Source organism: Rattus rattus, chromosome 1 (genome assembly GCF_011064425.1).
Source record: "Rattus rattus isolate New Zealand chromosome 1, Rrattus_CSIRO_v1, whole genome shotgun sequence".
NCBI lineage: Eukaryota > Metazoa > Chordata > Mammalia > Rodentia > Muridae > Rattus > Rattus rattus.
The window spans coordinates 245,385,148-245,408,762 of record NC_046154.1 but is presented as its reverse complement, the minus strand read 5'-3'; the positions used below and the strand labels follow the sequence as shown (position 1 = coordinate 245,408,762).

General features: G+C 47.5%; 1 protein-coding gene across 2 annotated transcripts in view; it reads left to right on the top strand.

Annotated features, from left to right (window-relative positions):
- The window catches only part of Trappc9 (trafficking protein particle complex 9), a 464,527-nt gene extending 441,297 nt beyond the window's left edge, over positions 1-23,230 (top strand). For both annotated transcript variants that reach the window (XM_032916426.1, XM_032916420.1), the window contains 2 exons: positions 22,042-22,265; positions 22,688-23,230. In XM_032916426.1, coding sequence (XP_032772317.1) covers positions 22,042-22,265; positions 22,688-22,855 — 392 coding nt within the window. In that variant the 3' untranslated portion in view covers positions 22,856-23,230. The remainder of the gene's footprint in view (positions 1-22,041; positions 22,266-22,687) is intronic.
- The last annotated feature ends 385 nt before the right edge of the window (positions 23,231-23,615 follow it).

The following is a 23,615-nucleotide window of genomic DNA, read 5'->3' as shown; positions in this document are numbered from 1 at the left end:
TAGTGATAATTGTTTGATTCTTTCTAGTGAATACTCGGAAATTAAAACATAGCCTATAACTTACCACAGACTGTCTTAAAATGGGGTCATATAAAAATCTTACCATAGGATAGTTTTAACCCTTCCCTGTGAGCCTTAATACTGTTGTTGTCTAGAACTATATTTTATACATGTAATAAGTTCCACAGAAGTGTTATTAATTTAAATAGTTCAGTTGTAAGAGGTTCACCACCTGGATATTCACCATCTCCTACTGGTCCCTCACTGGATGCCAGACTTCACATTTCCTTGCTGGCTGTGGGTATGAAAAGCCTAATGTCCAAAGACAAAAGATTACTTAGAAGCAATCAAATCCTTTCAGATATTGCTTTAAGATTTTTTTTTTAAAAGACAGATCAGGATAATATTTGTTGAGGACTAACTGCTCTGCCCTAAACACAAGAGCTCTCTGAGCATGTTAGCCAGTGCTTGGTCAAGCTCATACTTCCCACTGTGACTTCCAGGAGCAGATGCCGTACCTAAGTCTGTGCACCCTTAGCACTCCCCTGTAACCTTCTTGCCTGTATCTTTGACTAGTTTTGGACAGATCTCTATAGTTCCCACCTCCCTCCTTCATCCCATATTCTGTCCCAGTCCTTTCTGCTCCCTCCTGGCCTCATGTGTGGCCTTGTTGCTCTGTAAGGCATTGGAGTGGGAAACACACTTTGTATCCTGTCTCTCACTCATCTCTTCTGGCTAATTGTTTCGTATATTTCATCTGTTCCAGGCCTGCCTTTTATTTGTTCCAGAGGAGAGCACGTATGGCCTGTTTCTCCATCTTGGCTGGAAGCATGCTGTTTGCTCTGTTTTGGTTTTGTTTCTCAATATGTGCATAATGAACAGTGTTATGGCGAGGCTGAGCATCCATGTAGGAAATCTCCCTTGTCCTTTGCTCACTGAGGAGACTCTCTATAAGGCCATCCAGTGACACAGTGAGTCCTTGTGGACCCTGCTCCCAGTGGGGCCTATTTGGATCCAGAACTAAGGAATTCAAACAGAAGTCTCAGGTAAACTTAAGAAAACTAAAGCATCTACTAGAACCTGCCTCTAAAGGGCTTGTGTCCCAGTGGAAGTGGATGTGCAATAGTCAAGAATTCTGCTAAATGCTGAATTAGCAGTCACCGAAGGGCAAAACATGTGGAATGCAACCATGCCTCAAGAAAAGAGCACTCTCCAGAGAGAGTCACTGTTGAATGAAGCTTGAAAGGTGATCAGAAGGCAGGGGAGAGTCATGGATGTTAGGGATTAGCTCAGAGTGAGAGGGCTGCTTTCTGGGCCAGGCCAGGGACCAGGTTGAGGGGAAGCTCTGTGAAGAACACAGAGAGGCAAGGCTACAATACAGGAGGTGATGGTCTAAAGGTACAGTCCAGCTCCATCAGTCTCTGGCTGAGGAGAAACAATTCTCTTGTCATTCAACAGCAATTCAGAGGCACAAAGGGCTTTTGCCCTGAAGCCACTCTGGGTTTCTCCAAGAAGCTTTGCTTATAGGGGGCTTCCCCAAGTAACATTTATAGTTACTGGGGTTGGCTAGAGAGCCAACTAGAGACAAGCTCCTGATACCCAGGTCTTCCTGTATGTGTACACACACACACACACACACACACACACACACACACACAGAGAGAGAGAGAGAGAGAGAGAGAGAGAGAGAGAGAGAGAGAGAGAGAGAGGCAGGCAGCTTCTAAGCCGTGGCCAGGAGCAGGGCACAACTCTAATGGAGGCTGCAGAGCCTCTGTGCCCCGCTGGCAGGTGGTTTGATATCAAAGCCATGGCTTCCTAGAATAATTGCTGCATGCAATGAGCCTCAGCCACCTGAGCAGGGCCGGTCCTTTCACTTTTGTTCTGTCCTCTCCAGGTCTGCTCACCTTCTCCTTGGGTCACAGAGGACAGATCTGTCCATCTGAAGTGGGATCCCTAGGGGGACATCACATAGCAACCTCAGTCTCCACAGTTAGCTCTGCCAGCTTCCCCTCAGGTCCCTGGGTTTGCCTGGGGATGAGTTTAATTGATTCAAATGGGGCCTGGAGTTGAGAGAGGCACCACTCCATCTGCCCCCATTTCCCTAAGGATTACATGGCCCCTGCCAAGCCTACTCTCTCATCCCTTTCCTCTCATCCTTGGGATGAAGTTTCAGGCCTACTAACATCCAGGATCTTTGAAGCATCAGATGAGAGGGGAGCTGGCTCTGCTGTCCCACACATGCACTGAGGTTCTATCAACAGGAAGGGCCTTAGGTCTCAAAGGCAGAGCTGAATGTAAATGGAGGACATGGAAGGGCTCAACAAAGCCAGGTCCATTGTAGTCTAAGTGCCAGGACAAGAGAGATAGGAAACCATGGAGAGTGTTCACCTGGCCTGGAGTCAGAAAGACCTTGAAAGAGCCCAGCATTTATGATTTAAGCTTGTTGGAATATTGGAAAAGAAGAAAGATGATATAGGAGTACACAGGCATGAACCAGCATGCAGGACTTGAGCCCTGGTTCCAGGTTTATGCTATGACAAGGCCAACCTGGATCCACATTGGGGACCCACTCGGAGCTAGCCCTCAGTAAGACTGGGTTTACACCATATCCTAAGTCAGTCTGCATCCCTCCCTCATGAAATGACCCCAGCCCCTTTACTTCCCAGTGCCCTGGAAGAATGGCTATTAACTTCTAGCCCTGTCCAGTCTGGGCCAGAGGCCCTCTTCTGAGAGATTCTGGGAAAAGCAAATCTATCAAGTAATGAAAAGACCAAACATTTACAGGAATAGAAGAGTAAAGGCAAATGAAAAATTGCTATCTAGATCTTGATCCCTAGATGCCAAATTTCTAGTTTCCTTTGCTGTTCTGAGAACCTCATGCCAAGGAGAGCTTCTGCAGGGACCTCAAGTCACCTTTAGATCTCCTACAATAAAGGCAGGAAGAGCCCAAGATCCTCCCACCCATCTATCTCTTTTGTGACTTGGCCTTGTGGTCTACCTGTTCTGTCTATATGTGTGTGTTTGTGTGTAATTCTGCATGTCCTATCCTGTGACCTTGATGCACCTCTTGAGCCTAGATGGCTATTGGACATTCTTAGACAACAACCCATGGTCCTTCCTAGCAACTTTCACCTGCCTTGTCACCAAATATTGCTGTGAGGGAACCCCATTTGCTGTTCTGTGACTTCCAGGCATTGGCCCCTCGGTGTTCTCATCTCTGCATCCTCTTCCACACAGTGTTCTGGGTCTCGGTCTGGACCAGAAGCCGTGTCAGCTCCCCAGTACTATCTGTGCCCACCTGTGGGAGACATCTCCCTTCCTAAGCTGTGAAGTACATCATGGATGAAGTAATAGGAGAGGAGAAACAGGACATCTCAGAGTAGGGATTACACCATATCCTAAGTCAGTCTGTATCCCTCCCTCATGAAATGACCCCATTGGGCCACAGTGGGGAGAAGCAGCTGCTTTCACCACCCAGCTCTGTCTAGGGACCTGGATGCATGGTATCCTCTGAACTCTACCCACAAGGAAGGGTTCATTCTATCACTTTCCCCACTGCTTTGGGACACCTGCTCATATGTGTCTCTGACTCTCATGGCATACAATCTTATACTGCCTGCCTTGGGGAGGAGGGGCAATGTTTGGGACATCTGCTTTGGACATGGACTTCGGCCCCAGAGCCATAAGGCTGTTCTGCATAGGTGTGCAGAGCTACACACGGGCATGCAGAGATACACGCGGGCATGCAGAGATACACGCGGGCTCACATAAGCTCCCCTGCGGCTCTTGAGACTGGTTTTTATCAGGGACAGGGGCAAGGGATGTTAGGAAGTGTAGTAGAAAAGGTTATGGGGGAACCCTCTGGACAGACACTTGGGGGCCTATAAGAGTATGGACAGTAACCCGGGTGTGGGGCTCAGGAAGAGGCCATCAAGAAGGTGGATAATAGGATTTGGAGTGTCAGCGCATTAACAATTAACAACCTGGACCAGGCTGCATTGTCTTTCTTCATACTAACCTCCCTCTGAGTTCCTGAGAACCAGAGCTACATCTATGTCAAAATGCTCTCTAGCTCATAGTTCTGTGCCTTGTCTCAGGCAGGGACTGATCTGTCCCTTTAGACCCTGAAGGACATAGAGGTCTTACCTGGAAAAAACATACCCTTGGCTTCTTCTGAAGCAAGGAGTGGTGGGCATACCCCAGTGCCCAGCTAGATGGTCACCTATGGGTGTTCACTAACCTCTGAGCTTCCATTTCCCGTTCTGTGAAGTGGGCAGTGCTGGGCATGTGGTGGGGTGATATGGTCCCTCCCACAGCACCAGCCCCCAGTGCTCTGCTAGGGCCTCTCTTTCCCATCATGGCTTCTCATGGCCATGTGCCAGCTTGTCTTTAGTGTGCTAACCTGCCACACATGCACACAGGTGGCACTCATTAACACATAAACACAAGCTCTCACATACACACACACACACACACACACACACACACACACACACACACACACACACACTATTTGGTTTGATAAATGATGCCTTTCTATTAGGATCCCAAGTGACTTTAGAAGCAAGCTATAAATAGCCTAGAAGATTGGCAGGGCGAATCGATCGCCATTAGCCACGTTTAGGCCTCTAGCACCCTTCTCTCCCTCTGGGCCAGGCTACAGAATAATTAAGTTTCCTTTAAAGGGCTGTCACCATTAGCTGAGTCATCTTCCAGCTCACCCAACCTGGGCAGCTGTCCCGATCATTGCCAGGAGGAAATTCTGACTGCGGGACGCTGCAGGGCTGAGCAATAGGGCCGCAGGCCACAGCCAGGAGATCCAGGACCTGGGTCTAGACACCTGCAGAGACACAGACAGGAGTGGGCTAGCATGTAGAGCGTGCTTCATGAATGCCGCAAATGTCCCTCTAAATGTCCAGGGGGCTACGGAACTGTCAGAATTTCCACTGGGGTCCCAGTGCCCAGCATTCTGCCTGCTACCTAGAGATACTCTTCTGCATATGTCAGAATAATGTATTTATTTTTTAAAAATTAATACTTTTGCTAACAAAATATCATTATGAAAGTATCTCACCCTCTACTTGAACTATAGAAAATACTTTAAGTATGTGTCCTTACCCCCTCCCCTGAGGTGTTACAGAATCTTTCTTCAGTTTTGAGCCTTTGAGTATTTACTACATTATTTAATTGTAACTTTAGCTTTATTCATAAATTTTAATACATGCAAATAAACTGTAGAATATAATATACCTGCTCAGCCAGCCAGATGACAGCTGTAGAGACCTCTGTCAGTGCTGGAGACCAGACATCATGGTCAAGGTGTCCACACATGGCTGTCTATGTGTATCTGAGTCCTGTTTTCCCAGTCTCATAAAGATAGCAGGTCACATAGGATCAAGGCCTGCCTGCCCCGGGCCTCATTCATTCATTCTCCTCTCCTCTCCTCTCTCCTCTCCCTCTCCTCTCCCTCTCCCTCTCCCTCTCCCTCCCTCTCCTTCTCCCTCTCCCTCTCCTCCCTCCCTCCCCTCTCTCCTCTCTCTCTCCCTCCCTCCCTCTTTCTCCCTCTCTCTCCCTCTCTCTCTCTCTCTCTCTCTCCCCTCTCTCTCTCTCCCCCCCTCTCCCTCCCCCTCCCCTCCCTCCCTGTGTGTGTGTGTTAACTGTGTATAACCGTGCATACATATATCAGTACAGATGCTGAGCTCAGAGAATAGCCTAGGTGTCTGTCCTTTCTTTCTGCTTTATTTGAGACAGCGTCTCTTGTTTTCTGCTGTGCGCACCGTACTAACTGGCTTCCAGGGTTCTCCTCTTTATCTCCCATCCCTTAGGTGTGCTGGGATCACAAATGTGCGCACCACAGCACCTGGCTGTGTGTGGGTTTGGGGAATTAGAACTCCACCCTGCTTGCACTTCATGTCCCGGGCCCTCCCTGTCATGACCCTTCTGAAGGCCCACACTGGGCACTGCCTCTTTCAGGCACTGGGCATTAAAGCTTCAACAGCACAGTCCCATCCACCTGTACACATTAGTGAGTGTTTACTGTAAATAACACAGAGTAGAGGTGAGTTAGGTAGAGAAGTAACTGTAGTAAGCTGAAGAAGAGCTAGAATCTTCAGTGGTCCTCACGGTCCACGGCAGAGGCTACTAAGCAGGAGGTATGTGGCTCTAGCCTCTCTTCTGGACAGGTGTCTCAAGGCAGAGCTCAGGCCATCTGTCACCTACACCATCTGTCACCACTCACTGATATCGTCATGTCCCTGCATGTGGAGAGTATTATCTAAGTCAGGGTTTGTAATGGCCATGTAGTATTCTGCTGGGCTAATGCTTCACTTTTCAATCCAGCCCACCCCACTGTGCTCTGCAGTTTCTAGACTCTCCACGTTCTAACCAAAGCCAGCCCACATCACAAACCTTCCAGAAGTGAAGTTGCCAAGGCAAAGGCCATGTGTGCTCTCCAAGGCCATCTGCTTATTACAAGACCAACCTCCATGAATCTTCCAGCCCTTAGTCGCCAAGCAGCCATGTGTGAAAACTTGAGTCCCCTCGACTCTTTCCAACAATAGCTTTTATTTCCCTCGGCCATAAAAGATGGCTCTGTGGCCTTCCCGTGTATGTCCTTTGAATACTAGATAGGCTTGGCATTTTGCCCTATGCTTACTAGTTGACATACCCACCGGTCACTTCCCCCTCCACCTGTCCCCATCCTGATCTGAACCTATCAGAAGGACCATTTCCCATAGCTCCCACCTCCTTTCTACCACTGCAGTGGCTCCTCTCTCCTCTATCTGGAATTTTCTGCCTCTCCCCAGCCCGTGCGATATACACTTGCCTGAATTCTCCACTGGTCCCTCTTACACAGGATTGCAGCACTTCAACTCTCCCTTTTCGTGGGGACCAACCTGTGACAGAACCTGGAGATGAGGGACGATTTCGTTCATTTCCTCCATCTTTGCTCCTGGTGTCTTGAGCCACAGGAGCTGGTTGGAGGGGTTACCCAAAGCCTTGTGGGACAAAGGGAAGTAAGCCAACCATTGCATCACACTGTGACTTTGATGCGTTAGCCATCGCATGTCTGAGGATGACGTGTTGGTTCATCCCTCTTGTGGCTGTAACTGGCTTCAGGGTTACTTAGAGAGCTAGAAAAATCTTTTCTGTCCTAAGCCACGTTTTCCTCCCCTATGTGTTTGATCCATGCCCCTGATCTCCTCATTGCTGACAGCAACTAGAGGGAGTCTGTGCCTCCTTCACTCAAACTCAGAGCTTCCGGTCCGTTCAAGTTACTGCTGCACTGTCTGGTGGTATCTCTCCCTGCATGCTGTGTTCCTGCTTCCTACCCTGTCTTAGATTTACTTCAGTGCCACCTCCTCACCAAGACCTTTTCCAATACCCTCTAAGGACAGCCTTCCCTGGACCATTACCATCTGCCATGTGTGTGTACAAACATACATGCGAGCACATGTTGTTTATGTGTCTGCTCACTTATTTGCTGATGTTGTCCATCAGAAATAAACTCGTGGGAGATAGGACTTTTATATTCTGAATACTGAGAGTCTGTGTCTGACTTATGATAGCTGTTCATTTGGCTTTGCTATGTATGTGAGTGAGTGCGTGAGCGAGCAAGTGGCTGAGTGGGTGAATTAAAGAATGGATGACGAGACCCCAGTGTCATTCCACAAGAGAGGCCACAATTCATCCACCCCAGGTCTCTGTGACTCTGTAAGGGTGTTTTTCTTCCTTGCATAAGTCCAAGTGTCTTTTCCATTCTTCTCAAAGACTAAGGGGTGATGGTGAAGTACAACAAGCTTTCTCTGCTCTCGGAGCTTCATTGGAGTCTCAGCCTTGCCCTGTGGCTTTCATCAGTTTCCCCATTATTTCCCTCTGGATGGTTTAGCTTATGGTTACTATGCATGCAGAAAGGGTAGTTTAGAAGCCTGTGCTATATCTGGCTCTCAGAAAAATCAGTCTCTCCCCTACCCAGTCACAAAATGCCAAGGTTTTGTCCACTCCCATACCTGAGACACATGCTCTACTTTTTAGGAATGTGGGAGGCATTGGCTCTGCCCACCTGTACTAAATGCCCTCAGTGCCCTATACCTGCTGCATGTGTAGGTACTGTGCATGGCTATAACTACCCCACCTCTGGATCCTGGGGCAATAGGGGTGAAAGGAGAGGTCAGACGTCCCTCAGGGGTCCCAGGTCTCTCACTTGTCCATGCCTTTTGTGAGCACTGTGCTTTGCCATGGCAGAAGGTGACCATAGTGATGACTAAGTGACTGAAAAATAACAGATTGTTTGTCCGGATTCTCATTTACATACCGACTAGAACATGCACATAGCAAGCTGTTCTCGGTTCTCAAAGAAACACTCTCTAGGGCTCCTCACTAGGATGCCTTAGATGTGCTTCAGGGGTACCCCTCAGCCAGGTCTCAGACCGCCCGGAAGTGAAGTCTTTCCTTCACTGATCGGCCTGCTACAGCTTATTGGCCATTCCCTGGGTGGCAGAGTGCCTGGTCATATTTTCAGGGGACTAACATGTCTATATCCTGAGGCTGCCATGACAAGTGTCATAAGTTCATTGGTTTACATACAGAAATGTATGCTCTCCCAGTCTGGAGGCTGGAAGTCCAAGATCAAGGTGTTGGCAAAGTGAGTGTCTTCTTGGAGTTCAAGAAGAATCTGCTTAGGCCTCTAACCAGCCTCAGCTAGAGAAGCCGGTAGAATCCAGGGACCTAGACTGTGCCTAAGAACTGCTTCCATAGTGCTACAAAGACATCACGTTACTGGGGATCTGGGATGGACAGATGGATGGCTAAATGGCTAAATGATGATGGGTGGATGGATGCTATAGTAATAATAGATGATGAATGGGATAGAAAATGAGTAGATAAATGATAGGTGAATAGATGATGAATAGGTTATAAATGGATGAGTGAGAGAAGATGGAATAATGGATGATACATAGGTGAATGATAGAAGGGATGATGTAAAATGGGTAGGTAGATGATGGGTTGGTGGGCAGATGGAAGAATGGATGATGGATGGATGGATGGATGGAAGAACAGATGATGGCCAGATGTTGTGATATATCCACACATCTCGGTGGAAGGCTAAGACAAGAGGATCTCAACTTCAAGACTAGCTGGGTTATATATCAGAGGTGGTTAAGGGGATAGATGTATAGTAGTTAGCTTGGTGATCAGTAGTCTAATGTTCTTTGAATTGTGACGAAGAAAAAAACTTTTGTTCTGATGTTGAGGTGAAGGTAGTTGGGTAGGTGGAAAGAAACTATATGGGTCCCCCTAACTGAGAACACCACAAAGCTAAGGCCACCAGTGTGGTCTCTCATGGCTCTGAGCAAGTGGGCACTGCAGAGAAGTGAACCATGGAGCTGCTCACAGTTTATATGTCGTCTGGAAAGTCTGGTTTGCCTATGAGTCAAGGTTAAGTCTAATACCAGGTTCTAAAGGCTTAGCCTCTGGGCATTCCTAGTTTCCACACACCTGAGAAGAGGCATTTTTTTAGGGCTGGCCATTGAGCCTTCCATGGTGGAACAATGCTTTGGCTTTCCAGATTAGTGCCTGACAGAACTAGGCCAGAGATTTCAGTCATGAGTCAGGTCAGCTGACTGCATTAACCACCATGACCTTTCTCCTGGGGTGGACTAGGCTCATTTTAAATGGCATATTGGTCAGCAGGAACCAGGAGTAGCCCAGCCATTCCCCAAGATGACCCATACCCTGCCAGTCAGCTTGAGTGTTACCCCCTGCCCAAGGCCAGCAAACTGTCTACACCCTCAGAGAGGATAAAATTGCACCTTGGTGGAGGGTGCAGACGCATGACTGATATCAAAGTTGCCTTTGGTTCCTGAGTGCCAGCCCCATCCATGGCCACTCTTCCCCTGCAGCACCCACTCCCAAGCTCACATCACTCTCCACACAAGCCATGCACCAGAACTGCCTACCTACAGATCAGGGCCAGGGGAGGGCCCAAGGCCTGGGTAACACTGTGGTGAGGACAAGAGTTTAACTCAAGCCCATGTGCAGGAGCAGGCAGGGGGCTACCCAGGAGTCTGCTTTCTTCAGGCAGGATTGAGAGATGAGAGGTTGAAAGCAGAGATACTGCTTTCAGAGAAGGACAGAGAAGTCCTTTCAAGCTCTTGGCTGTTCTCAGAGAGTTAGCTTTGCATAATGCTGCCAGTCAGTAGGCATAGGCTTCTTTTTCCTCCTGGTTTTTCTTCAGTCCTCTGAAGTGCCAATCCAAAATGAGAATTAAGAAGGGCTGCATAGAGAGCCAAAGCTTCCAGGGAACAATGCATTCTGTCCCTGCAGAGTGAGGCAGGACCAGTTCTTGCACGTACTATCATCCCTTCCCTGGGCCCCAAATTCTCTGCTGATAGGAAGGCCTGGGTCATATGAGCAAAGGCTGATACCCACCACAGCTATTTCCTAGGTACTAGCCTTGGTTTGTCTCACAGGGTTCTTGATAAAGCTATTCTCTGAGACTCATTCAGGACCTAGGTTCTATCCTGTCCCCAAGCAGAGTAAGCCACCTTGCTTGTGGGTTTCCAGTCCATGAGCCTGCCTCACTGTGTACCCAGTCACCTTGAGTGGTATACTGCCAACCCCATGGCCACACTGTTGCTGTCTAGAGGCTAACTCTACCTCTCTGGGCAGGTACCTAGATACCCAGCACCAGTCCCGTCCATTCAGCCATCTCTCTGATTAGGCTTCTTTTTCTTCTCTCTCCACATCTACCCTTTACCTTTTTGAGGTTAAAATATAATTACATCATTATATAGAATATAATTACATTTAAAATATATACGTGTGTGTGTGTGTTACATTATTATCTCCTTTCCTTTTCTTTTAGTCCCTCCCTTGTCCTCTTTCTCTTGCTCCCTCTCAAATGCATGGCTTCATTTTGTTTTGTTTGTGTGTAAATATATAAAACATCTTGCTTGGTCTCGGTCTCTTTAGTGTTACTTGTATGTATATGATTTCAGGGCTGATCAATTAATGTTGGATAAAATTATTAGGGGGCTCATCCCTGGAGAAGACGATGTCTCCTGCGCTCAGCATGCCTTGGTTGCCTGGAGTTCTTCGTTAAGGGCTGTACTTGTTCTGGTCTTGTTTAAGAAGCCATATTGTGGAGTTATGGGAGAAGCCGTCTGATATTTCTAGGAGACACAGCAGATTTCCTGTTCTCTGACTCATACAATCTTTCAGCCCCTTCTGCAGCCATGTGATCTAAGTCTTGGGTGTAGATTTATCAACTGGGACTAGGAACCTCATGGTCAGTTGTCTACATTTTGACCAGTTGGGGCTTTCTTTTCCCTCTCCATTGCAAAGAGAAGTGTCTTTGATGATGGGCGAGTTACACTGATCAATGGGCACGGAGGATAAGAATTTATGATGCAGTTAGGAGTCACGCTAGCTTAGTAAAATGTAGGTAGTGGGTTTACTTCTGAGAACCATGATCACACTGGCCATAGGCAGCTGGGTAAATTTCCAGTATCAGAAATAACTTCCCATCCCTTGAGTGGGGTAAGTGCAATTACATTGCTCTTGCTTACCGCCAAGATCCAGATGCTGGTGTTGCATGTATCTCGAGGGTGTTAGCGGGTCATGCTGACCATGTTGTGGTTCATAGGCATTGAAGGTGGATACGGCTGTTGCTGACTTCTCTCCCTTGGCAATTTACACAGCACCTTCTAGTACTCAAAAGCAAGTCCTTAGGGAAGCCAGTGCTCAGGGCTATCAGGTCAGCTCTACCTTGGTTTTTTTTCCCCATTTTCTCCTTCACATCATCCATATCCTGCTATTCCCTTCTCTATCTGTTCCCCTTACCATGGTCCCCTTTTCCTTTCCTGGGCTTTGCTGTGACTCTAGGTTATATATTCACACATGATGAGTTGGAGCAGGGAACTGTGGATAAATAAAGAACATGTGATCTATGTCTTTCTGGATCTGGATAACCACACCCAATATGATCTTTCTAGTTCGTCCGTTTACCTACAAAGTTCATGATTCCATTTTTCTTTAGAGTTGAATAGCATTCCATAGTGCATGCGTATCACATCGACATTATCCATTCATGAGCTGATGAGCATTTAGGCTGTTTCCATTTCCTAACTCTTGTGAATAGAGCAGCAAATGAATGGGACTGAGCAAGTAACAGTGGAGTATGATGTCAAGAAGAGTGGTATAGCCCGGTCATATGGTAGATTTTATGTTTAGCATTTTGAGTGGATCCATTTTGTGCAAGGTGATAGATACAGGTCTAATTTCATGCTCCATGTGTCCATCAGTTTCCCTAGCTTTTCTTGTTGGTGATGCTGTATTTTTTTTTTTTTTTAAGTAAAAAAATTTTTTTAATTAACTTGATATTTCGTTATTTACATTTTCGGTGTTATTCCTTTCCGGGTTCGGCAAACATCCCCTAATCCTCCCCTCCCCTTCTTTGTGGGTGTTCCTCCCCATCCTCCCCCATTGCCTCCCCCCCAACAATCTAGTTCACTGGATGCTGTATTTTCTTTATTATGTTTGGTAAATATTAGGTTGCGGTAGTTATATGCACTCATGTTTGGGTGTTCTATTTTCTATTGGTCCATGTTTCTGGTTTCATTGTTGTTTTTCTGCATCTATTGAGATGATCATGTGACTTTTAAGTCTATGTATGTGACTTCTTGAATATATTGACTTGTGTCTGTTGAACCATCTCTGCATCTCCAGGGTAAAGACAACTTTATAACAGTATATAATCTTTTTATGTGCATGTATTTGGTTTGCAAGTATTTCATTGATGATTTATACATGTATGTTCACCAGTGATATTGGCCTCTAGATTTCTTCGTGTTATCTGATTTGGTGTTAGAATAACACTGACTTCATGGGAGTTTGGAAATTCCCCTTCTGTTTATATTTCTGTTTCTGTCAGGGACATGGGGAGAATAACTTAAGGACTGGTCTTTTTGGAAAGTCTAGTAGAATTGTCCTGTGAGTTCATCTGGGTTTTTTAGTCAGAGGGCCTTTAATTCCTGTTTTAATCTCTTTATTTGCTATGGGTGTGTTCAGGTGTTCACCTCTTCTTGGTTTATCTTTGGTGGTTTTGCTGGGTCCAGAAATTCCCTCATTCCTTTTAGATTTTACAGTTATTGGAGAACAGATTTTTAATTTCTTGGATGTCTGTTGTATCTCTCTATTCATTTCTCACTCTATTAATTTGGGCATCCCTTTTTTCTTTTGGCTGGTTGGGGCAGGGGTTTGTTGCTCCTCTTGATTTTCTCCAAAACTAAGCTCTTAAATCCCCTGGTTGTTTTTTGTATGACATTGTTTCTATTTCATTAATACCTGCATTGATTTTTATGATTTCTTGATGGATTTGGGTTTGGTCTCTTCTTGGTTTTTCAAATTCTTGAGTTGCATCATTAAGGTGTTTGTGCTCTTTCTGATTCTTTCAATGTAGTGCCTAGAACTATGCAGTTTTCATTGTGGACTGCTGTCAATGGATCCCGGAGATTTTGCTATGTTGTTTACGTTTTCTTTTACTTCCTTTTTATCTCTTTCTTGATTTCTTTGAACCATGCACCATTCAGTAATATGTTGTTTAATCTCTATGAGTCTATGTACAATATTAGAGATTTGTTTGCTTTTTCAAGTTTTATTGCATCATGGTCCAATAGGACACACAGAGTTTCTGGTGTGTGTGTGTGTCCTAGGATGTGGTCTATTTTAGAGAAGTTTGCATGCAGGGATGGGGAAGTTCAGCAGAATGTTTATTTTGGTGTTAGAATAAAATCTTCTGTAGCTATTTAATAGGTATGTTTAATTTTGATTTTTTTTTGTTTATCTTTTGTCTGGATAGCCTCTCAATTGCAAAAAGTGAGGTATTTAAATCACCTACTATTAAAGGGTTGATGTTAATTTGTGTCTTTAATCTAGTAGTACACACTTTTTATGAAATTGGGTTCCACAGAATTTAATGTTGTGAAGAGATACCACAACCATGGAAAGCCTTATAGAGAAAATCAGTTCATTGAGGCTTGCTTAGTTTCAGAGGTTTAGTCCATTACCTAATGGCAGGGAGCATGGCTGCATGCAGGCAAACACGGTGCTGGAGAACTTGAGAGTTTTACATCTGGATCTGAGGCAGCAGGAAGAGAGAGACACTGGGGCTGGCTTAAGCTTTTGAAACCTCAGAGTCCACACCCTGTCTGACAAGGCCACAGCAGTCCTAATCACTTCCAAGTAGTGCCACTCCCTGATCACCGAGCACTCAAACATAGGAGCCTGTGGAGCCCTGTCCTTCAAACTACCACAATTGCAGTGTCTCCTTGGTTGATTGTTCCCTTGATTAGAATGAAGTAGCCTTCTACCCTTTGATCGCCTGCAGTTTGAAGTATATTCTGTTAGCTATTAGGACAGCAACACTTGCTTGCTTCCTGGCCCCATTGGAAGCACCTTTTTCATCCTTTCACTTTAAAATGCTTATTTTTAAAGCTGAATCAAGTTTCTTGTAAATAAGAGAAAAATGGATTCTGTTTATATTCAGCCAGCCAGTCTGTCTGATTGGACAGTCGAGGTCATTCATGTTTAAAGTTGTGTCAATCGCAGTCATTGGTCTTGGTGTGGGCTCAGTTGCACTTTGTGCCGGTCTTTACAGCTTCCTTCTTTTCCTTTCTATAGTCTCTCGGCTATGCTCACCCTCTACTCAGTGTGAAGTATCACTTCCCCTGCTCTGTTTGCTAGATTATGAACTCTTTGACTGGCTTGGAACTTGTAATGCTTCTTTTGAGGATTCCAGTCAAGGTTGACAGCCATTCTCTTGTAGAATTTGGAGTGCATTACCTTAGACACTTCTGGCTTTCAAAGTTTCCAACTGACAAATCTTAGTGCTTACGCTGATGGGTAAGACTTGTGGGTGTTTTTGTTTTTTCTCTTTCAGCTTTCAATCCTTTCTTTGTATATTTAGTGTTTCAACTATAATATGCCTTGAGGATTTTCTTTTCTGGTTTTGTCTGTTTGGAGTCCTATTACTTATTTTATCTGTATGGGTATGTCTTTCATTATCTGAGGGCAGGTTTCCTTTTGTGACCTTGCTGAAGATCTGGTCTATGCCACTAGCCTGGGATTCCTCTCCCTTGTCTATGCCTATAACCTCAATAGTTTGTGCCTTTCCTGTGCCTTTATCTTTTCATGATCTTTGCTTGTACTATCTAATTTCCTCTACCTTATCTTCATTTTAATATTCTATCTTCTACTTGTAAGTTTTCTAGTTCAGTTAGATTTTTCCAATTGCATGTTTATTTCAAGTTGAGTTCTATCCAATATTTCTGTCTCTCTCTCTTTTTTTTTTGATTTTTCAAGTTAGTATAAAATATTTTTTCCATCTTTATTAACTTGAGTATTTCTTATTTACATTTCGATTGTTATTCCCCTTCCCGGTTTCCGGGCCAACATCCCCCTAATCCCTCCCCCCTTCCTATGGGTGTTCCCCTCCCCATCCTCTCCCCCATTACCGCCCTCCCCCAACAATCATGTTCACTGGGGGTTCAGTCTTGGCAGGACCAAGGGCTTCCCCTTCCACTGGTGCTCTTATTAGGCTATTCATTGCTACATATGCAGTTGGAATCTGTCTCTTTTTTGAATGTTGTTCTCAAATCCTAGATCATCATTTCATTCAACCTTATGTGTTTTCTTAGGCATTGCTCAAGTGTTTAAACTGCTTTAAATCTTTGGTGACATTTATGATTGTTCTTTCAGATTCTGTGTCCTGGGGTTCATCTAAGTAACTGTTTCTGGAGAACATTTCTATAGGATTGAAAGGTTGATCTTTGTGTCTTGATCTTTGTGAGGGTACCTGTTCCTGTAGACTTTTGTTAGTCCATCTCTGATATGGGCACAGCAGGCTGAGGATGTATGAGCAAACCAGGATGAAAGTTGGATATGTGTGTGTGTGTGTGTGTGTGTGTGTGTGTGTGTGTATCATGGATGGGATGAGGTCAGGTGGACATAGGGGACTTGGATAATGAGCAGGATGTCCTGACCTCTGGTTAGGGGTGGGGTCTCAGCAGACTATGCCAGGGCAGTGGGTGTGTGTTCTGCACTAGATTTAGAAGGGTGCACACTTAACACAAGGGAAATACTGTCTAGACTGGGCCATATGGGAGGAGTCCAAGTTCTCTGTCTAGTAGTGGACGTGCAAGTTGGGCTTTGTACTTTAAAGGAGTATGTGGGAAGTTCTACCCTTGACGTTTCAAAGGAGTGAGTGAGGAAGGCCAGATTTGGTTGATAGAGTGTTTCCCTAGCATGTGTGAGGCCCTGGTTCTGATCCCAGTACCACTTAAACAAGACATGGTGGTACTTTCCTATAATCCCAGTATGAGGATCAGAAATTGAAGGTCATCTACTGGTAGATAGCAAGTTCAAGGCCAGCCTTGGATACACAAGGTCCTATATAAGGAATGAACATCAGGGAAGGGGCCTTTGGCTTCTAGGGATGTGGAGGGACATCCTTGGCTCTGCCTCTGCTGCAGACTATCACCTACATAGCAGCGTCCTATCTTGCACCTGCAGTGTGGCCTCATGGCGGGTACTGGTGATGGGTATCTATAGTATTGTTGGAGGCAGTAAACCACAGTGACCATAATCCACAGCCAGTATGGGTACTGGGTTGTGGGTGGCCAGAGGCTTTGAACTGAGGAGCCCTGACCTTTCAGAGCTCAGCATGCACTCCCTAAATCCATTGGCCAGGATTAGGCCAGAGAGCCTCTGAGAGAGGACTGTGCACACACAGCCCTCTTCTTGAACTCCAATTTGCCTTAATTTTAATTTAATTCCCTTTAATCTTTAATGAAAAGTTGTAAAAGTAAATTATTTCCCCAGGAGAGGCAGCAGCTCCTTAGGAGCTGTTCTCGACTTGAGGGTAATTACACATGCGGGTCCTGAGCAGCCTCCAATGCCAAGGAGAGGCATTCTGGTTTATGAACTAATTAGCGACCTCAATAATTGTTAAACACACATGCCATTTGGTGGATGGAGTATATGGCACCAGCTCCACAGAGCACAGGCCCTGGCAGGGACGCAGGGACAATAAGCCACTATCTGGTCTTGATCAGGTCACTGCAAGCTTGTGCTTTCGGGAGTTTGGAGTCAGCTGCTTGGATTCTCGTGTCCTTCCTACCACCCCTCCACATCTGAACCTGTCTCGGGCTTCAGCACTCCAAAAGAGGCAAGGAGCCCCAGAGTGTGGATGTAGGGATGGCAACAGCATATTGACATCACTTCAAGAACCAGTAGCACTGCACTGCTCTTTTGAGTCAGATCCCTCACATCACCCTCACTCTGTCTAAAACACCCAGGCCAGAGAATTGGCAATTGGGCAGGCCATGGGGAGGGGATGTACAGGGAGAAGTCTGGGTGTGTATGTGAAGGCTACGATGGGCGTTAGGGCTATGGGGACTAAATTACAACCACTGGGCACCAATATGTCTGGTTCTGAGTTTCTTAGCAGTCAAAATGCAAAGTTTAGCTACTTGGCTCTTATTGGTAAAGAAGGAAATCAATGCATTTGGTTGGCTGGGCTCCTAAGAACATGGGGTAGTTTGTCCTGAATGACTAGAAATGAGAGGATTTTATACTAAATCTGCTACTGATTCCCTCCGAGACAGCTTGGTGAGGCCTAATGTGACCTCCTCTTTGGCTTGTTTATCTCCCTGTCTTTTACCTCATCTGTGGGATGATGCCTCTCCTTGACCCATTTCAAAGCTGAGCTTCTTCTGGATCTTCTCTGGCTGTTAAAGTTAAGGTCCATCCCCTCATTTGGAGTGAGCTTGGAGTCTGGAGCACCAATGCCCCAGCTGTCCTTGCCTTTCTCTGCCTTCTTCCCGAAAACACGCTTTTTATCCCAAAGGTGGCTTTTGCTCCCAAACTATATTTAGTAGTCCTCTGCTTTCCAGGGCACCAGAGGCAAAAGAGGGAGGTGTGGATGAGGCAGGGCTGAGAGGCTCCCCAGGATCTGTAGCCATAGAAGAAAAATAGTCCTGCCAAATTCTGGCTGATGGAGCTCTGTGCTACCCGAGGGATGAACTTACTGGGGGTGGTGGGAGGTGGGGATAGTTGGGCAGGAAAACACTAGTCCATTCTTGACCACCATGCAGTTCTGGGGCTCAGAGCCACTGCTAGGGATGATCTGGATGGATGCTATCCCCAGTTGCCCAGCACCTACACTCACCCTGTCCATGCAGACCCCGTGGAAAAGACAGCTTTTAAACTGAGTACCATGATGATCTAGAGACCTCAGGACTGTGTGCAGCTGGCCTTGCTGTGTGACTCCTGTGCCCTGAACTCCCCTGTGGCTTTCTCGTGGCTCTCTCAAATAGTCTTTGACTTGCCTGGTCCATGCTGCTTCCCATCCTCTTAGGAAGCCATGACAACTTGGGGCCACATAAGACACATAGAGCACATGGCAGAGCCTTGGTCCAGCTTAGAATCTTCTGCCTAGCTACCATATACCTGCCTTTTGTTCTTTCAGGCTACAGGACTGCCTAGGACCACTCACCTTCCTGTATCTCAGGGCCTTGGGGATGGACCCCACTAGACCCTGGTTCTCTGGTTGTCTTCTATTCACAGACCTGGTTTCAGCAGCTGTAGTTAGTGTTCTGGGCCAGAGGAATTGAAGTCTGACTCCAAATGCGATCTGACATGAAAAGAAAGCTACAGGTCTAGGCAGGAGCGGGACAATGGTCTGTGGTTCATCTAATGCTTTGAGGAAAAAAGACATCAATCCCAGAGGCACTTAGACTCTATATTCTCATGGATTATTCACACCCACCAGGGACTTACTGTCTGGGCATACCACACTGGGAACATGTGGTCGGCCCCCAATCCTGTACTTGAAATGCATTTCTAGGTTTCGTCTCCAGTCCTGTCATGTGACTGTTGGGGTTGGGTAGATTAAGAGATAAAAAATGTCAGGTGTGGCTAGAAATAATGGGGCCAGGGTTTGGGTTGGGCACTCAGCCACACTCATTGTCCACTGACTTTAGTGGCCAGATGACAACCAGGAGAGAGAGAGAGAGAGAGAGAGAGAGAGAGAGAGAGAGAGAGAGAGAGAGAGAGAGAGAGAGAAGAGAGAAACACTCTGGCTCCGGGCCACAGTGGGCTTAAGGGATCAAGGTCAGACTCTCTTGGCTACCTCCATAAAGCTCCACTGAGAGTAGTTTTGAGATGACTCTGTGTTAAGGGGAGGAAACAGATACTCAGAAATGTGTTGGCATAGCTCACACTTCGTTGGGAGCCAGGAGCCACTGGTACTCACTGGCCCTTATGCCACTTCCAGCAGGCATGGACCTGCTACATCCTTGCCCCATTAGGAGGGGTACTGTCAAACAGGAGCCCTTTGTCAGTGGGCCATTTCTATCCTGGCAGCTTCACTCACAGAGGGGACATGTATACTCAGAGCTTGGGGCCAGCCATGATCAGAAGGCCACACCGTACACTGTGGCTCAGGGCCACAGAAAGGCTTTGGCCGGTCTAGAGAAGAAAGCATAATACGTCTGCAAGAGATGGAGACGAGCAAAGGTAGCTAGTCTGTCTCCCTCCTTCTTGCTCTGTGCCAAAGCACTAGGGACACAGGAGTGACTACGCCCAGGTGTCTCTACTGCAATCCCAGAGATGTCCCCACCCTCCCTCACACTAGGGCTTCTAGTCTGACTTTCTTGGCCCCTACCAGTTCCAGCCACAGGTATGGGTCATGTGGCATCCCAGACCATCTGCTCAGTCCCCTGACCTGAAAGTGTAGACCAGACTCAGGAGGTATTGGGAGATTCCCGGTGCAGTCAGCCCTGGGGATCACCTTACTTCCCGCACAGCATAGCTTGCTTTTCCCAGAGCCAGCCATGCCCTGGTATCTATTAATTACTTCAGTTTAGGTTCTCAGCTCTTTCCTGGCAAGGATATGACATTCAGCCAACTTCTCTTGGGTCTTCTCTTCTCCCCACAGCCTGGTTCAGTGGGGATAAAAGATGTCCTGCTTATTGGTTTGCCAGGCTGGGACACTCTGGGCCCTGTTCCCACCTAGGGAAGCAGATAGATGGCCACCATGACTGAGTTGGGGGTTAGTGTTGACAGGGCTGAAGGTCTCCAGTCATTACCTAATATGGGTGCCAGAGGAAAGGGCCTCCTTTCTCCTGCCAGCCCCTCATGAAAGGTTGTGGTTTCCCCAGTCAATATCTAGGACGGTGCAGAATTGCTTGTTCCCGGATGCTATGTAAGAACCATAATGTAAGAACACTGTAAGAACCATGGGCTGAGGAGGGGAGGGCAGAGGCGGCTGCTTATCAGAGTCACACAGCTGGCAGCAAGAGTGAACTGTCAAGTACCTCGTCCTGAGGGCTTTCCAGGGTGCAGGATAGCCCTAACTCGAGGGGATGGTCAGTTACACCAAGCCAGGCTGGAATGGGTAGTCCTTCTGGGGAGGTCTCCTGTCTTCTGTATGGGGGTGAGCTAGGGTACTGGAAGGAAGTTGCTAGTTACAACTGGGTGCAAGCCTTTCCCTCATTCTAAGCCTGGGAAGCGTGGACACTCATGTCAGCTTTCTGGACAGGTAGAAGGCTGGGTGTGTAGAGGGATCTCTCCTGGCATAATAGGGTAGAGGTAAGATCAAGATCCCAACTGGCCTGCCTTGGGCTGTACAGAGCTGGGCGGGGGGTAGGTTAACAGGCAAAGCAGGGAAGGCTAGAAGGTGAGCCACAGCCCCACTCTGACTACCCTGGCAGCCCACACAGTCTTCTTCAGAGAAAAAGAACAACATCAACAACATCGGTCACAACAACCACCAGCCTCTGCTGGCCTCCGCTCTCTTACTCACCCCCATTTCATTCAAGAAGCTCCAGCTGCACCTGGTTGGGATTAGTGATCAGAAAATAGAAACAAAGACCCCATGTGGAGTAGAAGAGGGGGTAGAGGACTGCTGGGTGTCCATGTGTGTGAAACCCCATGCCACATAGAGAAACTGAGGCTGGAGATAGAAGTCAGCCTGCTGCTCTCCAAACTCAGCAGGTGCTGTGACGGAGCCTACGTTCACAGCTCTCCACACTGTTGCCCACTGCATCACACGGCACGACTTAACATTCTCATCACAGCCATCAGTGTTGGCATCTGCTCTACATCTGTGCAGGAGAGAACTGATGCTCAGGCAATACAGTGACACAGGCCCAGACACACTCAGGTCCCTTAGAGCCTCACTCTGAGCTCAGCAGAGCACGACATCTAGTAGAAGGAACAGCTCATCCTTTGCGCAGTGTCAGGGTACCACTAGAAGTGCTTATGTGGATTACAGATAGACCAGCGGCCAGGGACCTTGAACCACTACAGAGCCTGGCCTGGTCAAACTCAGGCCACATGGTCTTGTGCATCTAAAAAAATGGAAGATGCAGCTATACCAGACTCCTATTAGACAAGAAGTGTCCCTTTCCACTTACCCAGGCCTGTGATTAGCCCCCTTGAACTTTGTCAGGTGGAATCTCAATATGGCTCCCCTCTGGGCTGACTTCCCTTTTTCCTTGCTAGATTATAAATGTACCTTCCATGCATATGTGCTCATCACTGTGCCTGGCAGGCAGTGTTGGGGTGAAGGAGTCTACTGAGGGGTTTCTATAGATGGAGGATGGGCAAGGGGTCCAGGGAGTAGCAGTCAAGGAGGCAGGCAGGAGGTGCATCTGCACCCAGCAAAGTTTGAGAACATGGCATTCTCAGAGTGTGTCATCATCGTTCCCAGATGCCCCTCTCTGGGGAGGAAGGCATATCCAGAGAGCACCCTCCCAAGGGACTGTGGCTGGAATGTCCAGAAGGAATACCACAGAGGTGGGCTCCTCTTGAATGGACAGCCTTTGGGTGACAGCTCTTTTCCTACTGTGCCTGTCTCTGCCAAACCATATCAGGAAAGCAGGATCACGCCACTCCTGTGTGTCCCCAGTGCTCTGACACAGAGCAAGAAGGTATGGGCCAGACTGGCTACTTCTGACAACCTTCCATCTCTTGCAGATGTGCTGGTGGATGGGCAGCCGTGTGACTGTGAGGTGGCAGCTGCCTGCCAGGTCGGTGACCCTGTGCGCTTGGAGGTGCGGCTGACTAACAGGAGTCCTCGCAGCGTGGGGCCCTTCGCCCTCACCGTGGTCCCGTTCCAGGACCACCAGAACGGTGTGCACAACTATGATCTGCATGATGTCATCTCCTTTGTGGGTTCCAGTACCTTCTACCTTGACACGGTTAGTGTGAGCTGGGGCACAGCCCTCCATGTCTGACCCACCATGGCAGCTAATAGTGAAATGCTGTTCCTGCCTGCACACCTGCGCATACCCACAGCACCTCCTGCAGTGGTCACTGCCATACTCAGCCCCATAGGAATCAATGAGCCCTGGAGCTTGGTTCAGATGCTCGTGCCCAGCCACTACTTGCCTACACTCCAGCCCTCATTAAACCCAGACAGTTCAGGGAGAGAAATAGGTCCTCAGACATGCAGCCCCTCATCTAAGGAAGCATAGCAAAAACGCTCTGGATGGAGCAGCTCCAGCGTGTCCCACCCCTCACGTTACCAATGTCAGGCAAGTTTAAGACTTTCCTAGTAGCTTTGGGGGACTGGGGGGTGCTTTGGATCCAGTATGACACCTTTCCCTTTTTCCCACTCCAGGTACAGCCGTCAGGCCAATCAGCCTGCCTTGGGGCCCTCCTCTTCCTCTACACAGGTGACTTCTTCCTTAACATCCGGTTCCATGAGGACTGTAAAAGCAAGGAGCTGCCACCGTCCTGGTTTTGCTTACCCAGCGTGCATGTGCGGGCCCTAGAGGCACAGGCCTGAGCCCCTCACCCCTGACGGCGTGTCCTCCTTACACCATAACCAGCGCTCCTCCTCCCTCCCAGAAGTCACCCTGTGGCTCCACCCTGCTTTATTTTTGGCCTGTTATGCTGAGTGACCTCACATCCAGTGCCGGCCTGGGTGCCCCCCTGTATGCCCAGCACTGCAGAGGAGCCTTTCTGCTCTGCCATCTCCCTTGAGTTTCCTGAGGTCTGGCTCAGCCCTTTAAATGTCACTGGCAACCCAAGCAAGGGAGGGGACAGTGTGGTGACCATGGTGAGGAGGCATCGGGGTATTTCCTGCCTCTGTGTTCTGGTCTCCAAGTCTGTGTATTTATGTTGCTATGTTCTCCAATAAAGGTCTGCCTTGCTTCCCTCACATTGTGTTGATTTCAGGCTGTGGGGTAGTGGGAGAGGGGGATAACATTAAAACCAAACCCACCCAACCACACCATGCCAGATGAGGCATCAGGTTCGTGGGTTCCTATGGCTGGAAGGGTAGACTGCGTGTGTCTTTGAGATAGCCAGGAATACCGAGTCACCTCCTCAACATTTAAGGCTCCATCTTAAGAAGCATCTGCCTCTCCCTCAGCAGGTGCTCATGCCACCCATGGCTCTGCAAGCTTGTCACCCAAGGTTGCCCAATGGTATGACTAGGGTCTAACCTACAGTTTCAGCCTTGATCCCAGTATCCCAGTCCTTTGAAAACTTCCCTGAAGTTTTAGAGGAAGGGGGCTGTGGTGGCCCCACTGCCAGGTCATGCT